The sequence below is a fragment of the Microtus pennsylvanicus genome, chromosome 8 (assembly GCF_037038515.1).
Source record: "Microtus pennsylvanicus isolate mMicPen1 chromosome 8, mMicPen1.hap1, whole genome shotgun sequence".
In the NCBI taxonomy this organism is placed as follows: domain Eukaryota; kingdom Metazoa; phylum Chordata; class Mammalia; order Rodentia; family Cricetidae; genus Microtus; species Microtus pennsylvanicus.
In genome coordinates, this window is record NC_134586.1 from 42,017,985 (window position 1) to 42,030,288 (window position 12,304).

Consider the following 12,304-nt stretch of genomic DNA (forward strand, 5'->3'; position numbering starts at 1 on the left):
GTTAACATGTTACCTATCTTTTGCATATTCAATGAGATTTAGAAAATTAACAAGATAGACAAGCCATTATCCAAACTAACTAAAAGGTAAAGAAAGGAGAACATCCAAATTAACAAAATCAGAAATGAAAAGGGGGACATAGCAACAGACACAGGAAATTCAGAGATCATACTTTGAAAACTTGTACATCACAAAATTAAATTACAAAATCTAAAAGAAATAGACAACTCTCTAGATATGTGCCACATACCTGGTGTGGGGTCCTTCATTCTGTGTTGTTTTTATTGGTTAATGAATAAAGAAGCTGCATTGGCCTGTTGATAGGGCAGAACTTAGGTAGGCAGGGAAGACAGAACTGAATACTGGGAGAAAAAAAGGCAGAGCCAGGAGAAGCCATGGATTCTCTGCCTGAGACAGACACTGGTTAGAATCTGGCCAGTAAGCCACAGCCATGTGGCAATACACAGATTAATAGAAATTGGTTAAATTAATATGTAAGAATTAGCTAATAAGAAGTTAAAGCTAATGAGCCAAGCAGTGGTTTATTTAATACAATTTCTGTGTGGTTATGTCAGTTCTGGGTGGCTGGGACAAACAAGTGAACCCTTTTCTACACATACCAAAACAAAATCAAGACCAGATAAACAATTTAAAAAAGAGCTATAACTCCCAAGGAAATAGAAGCACTTGTTAAAGCCCTCCTAAACAAACAAAAAAAAAAAAAAAGGAAGAAAAAATACCCAGGACCAAATGGATGTGTGGAATTCTACCAGAATATCAAAAAGGAGCTAATACCAATATTCAAATTGTTTAACACAAGAGAAACAGAAGGAAGATTACCAATTTTTTATGAGTCCACAGTTATTCTGATACCCAAATCAAACAAAGATGCTTCAAAGAGAATTACAGACCAATCTACCTCATCAACATTGATGCAAAAACATTAATAAAATAATTACAAATCAAATCCAAAATTGCATAGAAAAAGATCATCCAACAATGATCAAGGAGACTTCGTCCCAGAGTTTAACATATGAAAATCTGCCAATGTAATCTACCATATAAATAAACTGAAAGAAAAAAAAAAGCTTGATTATCTCATTAAATGTTGAAAAAGGCTTTCACAAAATTCAACACCTCTACAGAAGAAAGGTCTTGGAGTGATCAGTAATATGAGGAACATACTAAAACACACAAAAAAAGGTCTTGAAGTGATCAGAAATACAAGAAACATAAAAGCAGTACAGAACCATTAACATCAGATTAAATGGAGAGAAACTCAAAAATATTCAACTAAAATCATGAACAAAACTTGGCTGTTCACACTCTCCATATCTAGCCATAGCACTAAGACAACAAAAGGTGATCAAAGAGATACTAATTGTGAAGGAAGTAGTCAAACATTCAATATTTACAGATGATATGATAGTATACATAAGTGACCCCAAAATTGTACCAGTCATTTTCTACAGCTGATATAAACCTTCAGTGATATAGTTGGATACAAGATTAACTCAAAAACTCAGTAGCCCTCCTCCATACATTGATAATGTGAGAAAGAAATCAAGGAATCAACACTGTTTCCAATATACAAATAATATAAAATATCTTGGTGTAACTCTAACCAGACAAGTGACAGAGCTATATTACCAGAACTTTAAGTCTTTTAAGAAAGAAATTGAAGACAATATCTGAAAATGAAAATATCTCAGATGCTCTTGAAGCAGTAGGAATAACGCAGTAATAAAAATGACAATTTAACCAAGTGCAATCTACAGTTTCAATGTAATCCTCATCAAAATCCCAACAGAATTCTTTAAAGAACTTAAAAGAACAATATTCAACTTCATATGGAAAAAAAAATCCTAGGATAACTAAAACAATAAAGGAACTTCCAGAGGCATCACCAACCCTGACTTCAAGTTCTAATGTGTGTGTGTGTGTGTGTGTGTGTGTGTGTGTGTGTGTGTGTGTGTGTGCACATGAACACATGTATGAATGCAGGTGAGGGTGTTGGTGCATGTTTGTATGCCATGTGTATTTTTTATTACTATAGTAATAAAAATCATGGTGTTGGCATAAAAACAGACAGGTAGATCAACGGAATTGAACTGAAGAATCTGATGTAAATCCACACACCTTTTAATACCTGATTTTTGGCAAAGAAGCCAAAATTATACAATGGAAAAAAGAAAGCATCTTCAACAGATAATATTGGTATAATTGGATGTAAACATGCAGAAGATTCCAAATAGAACCTTATCTTTCTCCATGCACAAAACTTAAATTCAACTGGGTCAAAGACATCAACATAAATCCAACCAAATTGAACCTGTTAGAAGAAAAAGTAAAAGTTAGCTTTGAACACATTGGCACAGGAGACAACTTCATAAATATAACAAAAATTAACAAATGAGACCTCCTGAAACTGAAAAGCTCCTGTAAAGAGAGCCTTCCTCTTGTAACTAATGGAATAAGATGCAGAGATCCACAGTTAAGAACTGGGCCAAGCTCTGACATTCCTACTGAAGAGAGGGAGGAGAGATTGTATGAATCAGAACAGGGGAACCCACAGAGACAACTGACCTGATCTAATAGGAACTCATGGACTCTAGACCATCAGCTACAGAGCCTGCATGGACCTGTGAATGTGGATGATACTTGTGTAGTTTTGTCTGTCTGTTGATCTTCCAGCAGTGGTAACAGGAACCTGCTCATGTTGCTTGAGCTGGCTTTTGGGAACCTCTTTCCCATGCTGGATTACCTTGCCCAGCCTTGATGTATGGTGAGGAGCTTCGTTCTGCCTCAACCTGGTGTGTTATGTTTGTTTTGTGATGCCCATGGGAGGCATGCCTTTTTTAAATGAAGATGAAGAGTGGATAAAGAAGCTGGTAGATGGGAGGCAAGACAAGGGAACGGAAGGAGAAAAGGGAGGGGAAATGTGACCAGTATGTAAAAATAATGAAAAAAAATTAAAAATGTAAAAATAAAAAGAAATCCACTATGTAGCAAAATGTTATGGACTCATAATGCTCGCTCCATTGTTTCTCTAGTGCTGGATTTACAAGTGTGCCTACAACGATTGTTAAGAGGGATGATGTATCCCCATGTACCTGCAAGCTGTTTAGGGGTGATGATAGCAAAGAACTTGTGGGAGTGGCTGGCCCATGACTAACATAACTTATGACCTACTCCACAAGAAGGAGTGCACACCTGACACTGACTACATGACCAAGTATTAGAGGAGATCATCTCAGAGACCTAGGATAGAACTAACACAATTTGGAAAAAACAAAGTGTCAATGAGATGATTCCTAAAGATATTCTGCTCTACTCAAAGATCAGTGCCTAATCTAATTGCTATCAGAAGGTCATTATCTAGCAACTGATGGGAGCAGATGCAGAGACCCACAGTCAAACACTAGACAAAGCCAGAGTAACCCCCGTGAGATGGAAGGAATGATTATAGGAGTAAGAGTCGTCAAGGACACCACAAGAACATGGCCCACAAAATCAACTAAGCAAGGATTATAGGGAATCACAGAAATTGGGGCGATTAACACAGATTCTGAATGGGTTTGAGATAAGCCCTCTGGATTTATCTTATGGTTATGTAGATTGCTGTTCTTGTGAGACTCCCAGTAATGGGAGTTGGGGCATGTCTCTGATGTTTTATTTGTGCTTGGAACACCTTCGCTACTACTGGGTTGCCCTGTGTCCAGCCATGGCATGTGGATTTTTTCCAAGTCTTATTGTATCTTGTGAAGACATGTTCTTAGATTTCCCTGGGAGGCCTGTTCTTATTTCTTTTAAAGGAAACCGGATATATTGATCTAGGAGAAAGGGAATATAGGGGTATGGACTAGGAGGAGTGGAAGAAGAGGAAACTGTGGTCAGGAACTATGAGAGAAGAATAAAAATTTTTATGATTAAAAAAAGATGTGATGAATGCATTGTGAATTGTTTGACCAGATAAGAAAAAAAAAAAAAACATTTTTATTTGTTCCAGAAACAGAAAACATACCAACTAGGAGGAAGGGGTCATGAAAGTTTGGAATTTTTCTCAATGTAATTTTCTTCTCTCTCTCTCTCTCTCTCTCTCTCTCTCTCTCTCTCTCTCTCTCTCTCTCTCCCTCACACACACACACACACACACACACAATGCTGTTTTGAGTAATTCCTTGGGATGATTTTCAATTTAAGTTAAACTGTCAACTACTTTATGACAGGAATACAAATATTAGGCTCATAAAACACAAAACAGTGCTATTTTCTTCCCACAGGCACGGCTGATCTCAACCACTGGCACACAGTCAATGATTCTACCAGAGAAATGGGCCAGACAATAATAAATGACAGTTCCTTTAAAATAAACTAGAAATTCACAAATATTGTGAAGGCAGAACTAAAAGGTTCGTACCCCAAATTATAAGGCAGATTCATCGTCTTCAATGGTGAAAACTATTATCTCATAGAAATGTTGATCTTTGATTTTTTTTAAAATGTGGCTAATTTCTTTATTCTTTCATTTTAAAATAAACTGTCCTGTTGATTCACAAGTTTTGATGTGAAGAGGGCACCAGATCCCATTTTAGATGGTTATGAACCACTATGTAGTTGCTGGGGATTGAACTCAGAACCTCAGGAAGAGTAGTCAGTACTCATAACCTCTGAGTCATCTCTCATTAAAGAACTGCTCAGTGATAAGAAAAAAAAGACATATTGAATTTTGCACGCACATGGCTGGAATTAGAAAACACTATCCTGAGTAAGGTAACCCAGACCCTCCAAAATGAATATGGTATGTACTCATGCATAAGTGAATACTCAAAGGACATTGATTCTATAGTTCATGGTCCTATAGAAGCTAAGTAATAAGGCGAACCCAAAGAAAAACATATTTAGACCCACCTGGGAATTAGAAACAGACAAGATCACTTGAAAAAAGTGGGAGCATGGGTGTGGGGGGTTGATGGGGAAGAGTCTTCTGTTTTGTGTTAATTTCATTGGTTAAATAAAGAGACTGCCTTAGCCCTTTAATAGGACAAAAAAATTAGGTAGGCAGAACAGAATGCTGGGAGAAAGAAGCCGAGTCAGGGGTCGCCATGATTCTCCCACCCAACACAGACACAGGTTAAGATCTTCCCTGGTAAGCCACCTCGTGGGCTACACAGATTATTAGAAATGGGTTAGATCAATATGTAAGAGCTAGCCAATAAGAGGCTGGAACTAATGGGCCAAGCAGTGTTTAAAAGAATACAGTTTCCGTGTAATTATTTCAGGTAAAGCTAGCCGGGTGGCAGGACACAGCCCGCTTCTCCTCATACAACAGAGTGGCCTTCAGCTCCATCAACATCCATGAACTCTTTTTCATATCTTGTTTTGGGGCACAGACACTTTTTTTTACAGAAAGTCTTATAGAACTCAAAAACGTTAATTATTTCCCTTGTGTTCTTAGAATATTTCTTTATAAAACATATTTAAATATATTTCAAATACTTCTATTGTTAAGAGATGATTTGAATATAATTTTGTGAACATACTAGAGGAACAATAAAACACACTCATATGCTAATAATATCAAAATTATTATGACTTTTCCCTTTATGTAGAAAGACTTTTTGAACACACTTACTAGATATGTGTGGACAGAAAGGCACAGAACTAACTTGCACATAATTTGTTTAAAAACCATCAGCCTTTATGACCTGCTGTCATTATGGAGTCTATAACTGATTTCTAAGAGAAGCAATATTGATATCAACACATAAGAATTAGAAAATATGTTGACTCATGGAAATAGACACACACACAAAAAAAACAAAATAAATAAGATAAATATTTTATTTTACTTGGAAAAATGTGCCAGGAGGTAGTGGCACATGCTTTTAATTCTAGCATATGGGAGGCAGAAGCACGTGGATAACTGTGAGTTCGAGACCTACTAATCTACAGAATGAGTTTCAAGATAGCCCAAGACTGATTCACAGAGAAACCCTTTCTCAAAAAAGAGAGAAGAAGAAGAAGAAGAAGAAGAAGAAGAAGGAGGAGGAGGAGGAGGAGGAGGAGGAGGAGGAGGAGGAGGAGGAGGAGGAGGAGGAGGAGGAGGAGGAGGAGGAAAAAGAAGAAGAATGAATGAATATAAAAGTGCCACATCTCAGCACAACTAACAAACCTTTTTGGCAAAGTAGCAGATAAAAGTCAATAACTTAAAAGTAGAGAAAACAATTCCAATGGGGAAAAATTGCAAACAAATAGCAGACACTTAGGAAAACTCAGGGAAATAAAAAGCTCTTAATGAAAGTATGACCCAGAAGAAATATAGAGCAAAAGCCATGAGAAGACACAAAGATATATTATGTTCTACTTCAAAACTATTATTCCATCAAACCTTTTGTCAAAGACATAAATTTACTTTTGATCAATGATAAAATTTTCCAGGAGGAAATTGTTATGCTACCCAGAAATCATCATTGTCAGATATTCATGAAATGATTCTGATCATTGCCCATGGAAATAGGCAAACTTGCATTCACTCTCATCTAAGAGTCTTGTTCCTTACAAAGTTCTTACTTTAATGTATTCAGTGTTATCCACTGATTTAGTTTCATAGGACTCATTACATGGCAGTAAGGCCTTTTTGTTTTAAAAGAATGTTTTAAAAGACTGTTTTTACTTGAGTGTGTGTGTGTGTGTGTGTGTGTGTGTGTGTGGTTTACTCACAATTATTTTTCATTTCTATCATCCATGATTAAACTAAGACTGAAAAATTTTCAACACTGCCAGGAATCTTTGAATATAGTCAAAGTACCAAAGGACCTAGTATTTCCTTATTTTTCAATACCAGACATTGTTACAATAGAATTTTCCATAAGGTCAAGAAAGAAAAAAAGACACTATCCAAAACATAAGAAATGTTAGTGTGCACTTTACAAGAATATAACTTAATGCTGAGACAGCATTGTGCACATAGCAACTCTCTAACACCTTAGGTGAACATAATGCCATATTTGTTAGGAGTGAGGAAAAATATATTGTTAGCTTCTAATTAGGTTTCTTTGCTTTTTGTGCTGGCACATCACAAAGGTGATATAAAATGAAAATAATAATAAAATATTTTAAAGACTTATAAAGAAAATTTAGTTTAACATTAGAAGCACAAATTTGCCTTTTATTTTAAAAGAATATGTTTGATCTTTTTAGGAACTCTCCCGTTTTTGTATGGAAGCTAATATGTATAGGCAGTATGAATGTCTGGGATGCCTACATGGGACAATTTCCAGTAGACTCTGCTTAAAACCTTTTAGCTTAAACTATAAAAAAATGAAATAATTTTAATTTTCATTTTTATTAAGGTACATTATATAAGTCAAATTAATTTAGATATAAGACACTGTTAATAATGTTTGCCTAATTCTATGTAAGAAGAAGCTGAATTTCAGAGTTCATTGACATATACATTGTCCTGAGTGATGGGCCATAGCATCAGATCATCTACTCAGTTTTATAGCACGGCCAACACCAGCACTGTTTAGACCTCCCAGCATCATCTTGTCAGGGACATATTTGTCCAGTAGCTAAAAGAAGAGATTTATTTGTTTTGCTGTGTTTTGTTTGTTTTGTTTATTTTTTTAAGACAGAGTTTCTCTGTTAGCTTATGAAGCCTGTCCTGTAACTTGCTCTGTAGGCTGGCCTCAAACTCAGATATATCTACCTGTCTCTGCCTCCATAGTGCTGGGATTAAAAGTATGAGCCACCACTGCCCAAATATGAAGAGTATTTTTAAAAAAATCATTAGATTGCAGGACTGTCTAGGTGGCTGGTGAACTTCCTGGAGCTTTCTCAGATCCTATGAATGCAGGTGAAATGTCAGTTATTCTAGGATGTTGTGTGCCTCCTTTACCTTCCAATGGAGCCCAAGGATTGGCTGACACAAACTACCCACAACATACCTCCAAAATGTGGTGGTGGGCCACAGAGGAGCACCACACCTTGACCTTCTCGGACGGACACTGTGCTTCTGGTTTTGGTTTCAAAGTCTTCAATATCTTAGAAAACAAAGAAAACAGGTTTAGAATTCCTTACTTTTCAGAGTTTCATAAAAATCTGGATGTCTTAAATGAAACTTATTTTGATTGTTATGAGTAGCAGATACTCAAATTAGGCTGAAGAGAATATGAAGATAATGGATAATTTATCTACAGTTGTGATTCATTCACAAAGTCTTTCTGTCTTTTGTTTACATTCAGTAAAGATTTGATAAACACATTTGTTATGGCTACTCACTATGTTTGCTTTTATTCTCTCAGACAGTTTGTAAGCCAACAGGTGGTCGTCTAAGCATAGCTCATACTTAATATGTCAGGACAAAGTGTATTTAAAAGTGTATGCTTGCTGCGTAGTGGTAGCTCATGCCTTTAATCCCAACATTCAGAAGGCAGAGGCAGGTGGATTTCTGTGAGTTCAAGGCCATCATGATCTATGGGGAGAGTTCCAGGACAGCCAGAACTCTTACACAGAGAAGCCCTGCCTTGAAAAACCAACCAACCAACCAACCAACCAACCAACCAACCAACCAACCAACCAAAAAACAAACAGAAGTAAATAAAAATAAATAAATAAATAAATAATGGTTATGCAGTCAATATGCTAAAGCCTGTCTTCTTAGATTAATGGCTGATGTTTCATGGTTAGAGAATGTCTCAGATTTATGATATAGCAGCCTGAGAAACAAAGCTGTCGCTGACAGGACCTATGAGATAGCACATCCTCTACTGTCTACATTCCCTCAGAAAGCTGTCTCTCTAAGTTACTTGAGATGTGTGATTTGATTCCCTACATTGAGAAAGTCTAAAAATTCAGAAATGGGTGAAACCTTCATAAACCATGGAGCTAATGTTTAAATCTCTCAACATTCCTAGAAAAAGTAAACGAAACTGCAGTAATGGGCAAATGCTCAATTCCCTCTGAACATCAATGTCTTCATCTGTAAAATACATCCCTCTCTTCATGCATTCATTCATTCATTCATTCATTCTCTCACTCACTCACTCATTTAGTAAACAGATCTGCCTTCTAAAGGATAGGAATGTTGTTTATGTGCAGGAGCTATATTTTAGTAATAACAATTAATAGCAAAGATCTGACTTACTGTTATTCTGTTGAGCATCTAAAAGGAAAATCAGATGTATCAAATAAAAGTACATTGTTAACAGAGTGACCATTTGGAATCAGAGTTTTCTGTCTGTAAGGATCTATTCTCAATTCTTCAGTAGTAGCAGGGTTGAAATCAAACATACTTATCTAACTAGATGGTATGTTCTCCAGAGTTCTTTGTATGTATGTATTTCTGATATATATATCAGAAAAGTAGCAGTTCCTGTGTTTGAGACTGCAACTCTACAAACATTCAGAGTTCCTTCTCACTCAACTTCACTAACTCTTGACACACCAAGAAAACAAAATCCAAGCAACTTCTATTCAAAAGTTACTTTTCAGACATGAATGAGGGAGGAAGGTCATTGGCTAATAAAGAAACTGCCTTGGCCCATCTGATAGGGCAGAATTTAGATAGGCGAAGTAAACAGAACAGAATGCTGGGAGGAAGAGGAAGTGAGCTCAGAAATCATGCAGCTCCTCTCAGAGCCAGACGCAATGAAGCAAGCCACCAGGTCAGACATTCTGAATCTTTCCCGGTGAGCGCACCTAGTGGTGCTACACAGATTATTAGAAATGGGCTAAATTAATACATGAGAATTAGCCTAGAAGAGGCTAGATATAATGGGCCAGGCAGTGTTTAAAAGAATACAGTTTGTGTGTTGTTTTATCGGGGCATAAGTTAGTTGGCAGCCAGGAGGCAGGAGGCAGGAGGCAGGAATGCAGTCCTCAGCTCCCTCAACACATGAAAGATTTACTATTATGTGACTACTTAAGAGACTTTGTGACAAGTTGTGCCCATTGCTCTTGGTTTCCAAGCATAACCACATGGTAAGACCCTACTGCTGAAGACACCTTTCGCTTTTCTTATAGGACGTAGAGAAATCAACCTTGACCTGACTACAAAACACTTCTTCCTCCCACAAAGCTTATGTGGTGCCAGGGTTTACTATGAAGATGGTTAAGGGAGAAAAGACATCAGTGGTCTTACAAGATGCTAGATTCTACATGCTAAAATACTGACCTTCCTGGTAAAATGTACTGAATTGGTGCAATACTGAAAATGTACTTATTTGCATGTCAATTGGATATGAGGGGGCATTTCATACCAGGTACTATAAATCTGATCAAAAACCATATCTGGAGAGATCATAGGCCTTAATGGAGAAACCTACTGTTTTTGCTTTGATAAACACTCATGATGTCAAACTGTCTTCTAAACATTTCTTGATAGCATAGACTTGTGTTTCTTTCAGTTTTGGCCAAAGAAGCTTCTTTGGTAATGGGTAGTAGTTAATGCAGAAACTCATACCTGGTTTGAGTGCCAAGTATAAATAACTCTAAACACTCAGTTGTGGGTACATCATATATCAACCTTCCCACACTAAGCTCTGGGATCTTCATGGTGTAGAGGTGGAAGAGATCTAAGACATAAAGACTTCTTGATACTTGATATAACATGTCTATTACACATCAAATCACAGCACCGTGCTTACCTGCACAAAATCAAACTAGTCAAAAGTCCAGCATGAATCAGGAACTATAGGTAATTGATGCTGTTGAGAGAGGAAGAATCACTCTGCTTTCGGGATGTAATACTGGGAGGTGGCTCAAGTCCAAGTGGTGGCCACATACCCATGTGCCTATGCACAGCCATAACTGGACTCTATGTATTATTAATGAAAAATAATGAAATGAAATGAAGCTTAGTCGGAGATGGACTGGGGGCTCTCTAGGAGGAGGTGGACATTGGAAATGAAGGATGGATATGATCACTATATGTTGTATAAATATATGGCACATTAAAAATGAGTTTAATTATTTTTAAAGCAGGCTGTATGGATCAAAACTGCAAGTTCTATTGTGCTTGAGGCATTTATTGAGTGATCTCTTTATTACTGTAATTTAACCTTTTACCTTCAGACATCCTTCAAAGGAAATGAAAAAAAGCACAGACCTAATATAGCATATGAGGACCAAGCTTGGCTATGTCAGGGAAAGGAGACTATTCCCTCCATAAATAAAAATAAATGAGACTAAAGTTCTAGATGTACAGACTTCATAGTGCAAAGAAGCCACTTCTGCTGTCATTCAGCAGACAATTTGGGTTCTGAAATCAATATTCATATGGACTATACTAATATAAAAGAAGAATATTTGTTTAAAAGTAATAATAAATCATCTTATAAATCATACCTGTTTCAATTAATCAGAAAGAAGCTATCAACTCAGAGCAGATTGATTTGGAAAATACATAAAGTATGCATGGTAGTGTGTACCTGTAATTTCAAAACCAAGAGGACATTTAAAGGAGAATCATAAGACAGACTTAGCTGCCTAAAACACATTGCTTAATGTCATATTGTTAAACAATAGGAGAGAGACATATTTCTGAATAAATCTATAGTATACTAAATTGCAAAAGAAATACAATAAGAACATACATATGATATATAAGCAACTTAATAAACTGTTACAAAGTATCATATAAAAGGGATATTTTAAAAATCTTTCATATTGTTTATACTGGAAGATTATGAGGTATGTCAGTTCCTTCATGAACATTTTGTAATCCCTGTGTACTTTACATTAGAGTATGTTTTAAGGTTGTTTAAAGTCCCACTATAGTATGATCTGAAAAGTTATACATATTATAACAAAGAAGATGTTATAGTAGTGGCATGTTGTCTTTGGAACATCTCATCCATGCATAGGGGAAATATACAGTATAGATGTACAAGAAGAGGATTTATGAACAAATAAATTACTTAAAGCTATATTAAAAAAATATGGAGTGACACTATAATTTTTAATATGAAGCATTTAGCAAATATGTCTCTAGATTTAAATAGTGAAAACATGAACTGTTCAGAGGTGGAGTAACAATGAGATAAGAGGAAGTAATAAGAGAAAGATAAAGGGAAAAGAGCAAATACAGAATGGGCAATGAAGATGTAAAAACAAAGTTTAGACAGAAATTGTTCATCATATGTGATATTGGGAAAACAAATTTAGTGACATTTGCAGACAAAACCAACTGTAGATAAAGGCTTGTGGTTCAGAGGCATACAATTCAACTCTTCAGAGCAAGCTGGAAACAAGAGGGAAGATTTATGAAGAACATGAAAGGCGTTGGAGAACTCTACTG

General features: G+C 36.2%; 1 protein-coding gene across 6 annotated transcripts in view; it reads right to left on the reverse strand.

The window, feature by feature from the left end:
- Positions 1 to 12,304, reverse strand: part of Cntn6 (contactin 6) — a 342,570-nt gene that overhangs the window by 142,569 nt on the left and 187,697 nt on the right. For all 6 annotated transcript variants that reach the window (XM_075983306.1, XM_075983312.1, XM_075983307.1 and 3 more), the window contains one exon: positions 7,953 to 8,048. In XM_075983306.1, the coding sequence (XP_075839421.1) occupies positions 7,953 to 8,048 (96 nt within the window). The remainder of the gene's footprint in view (positions 1 to 7,952; positions 8,049 to 12,304) is intronic.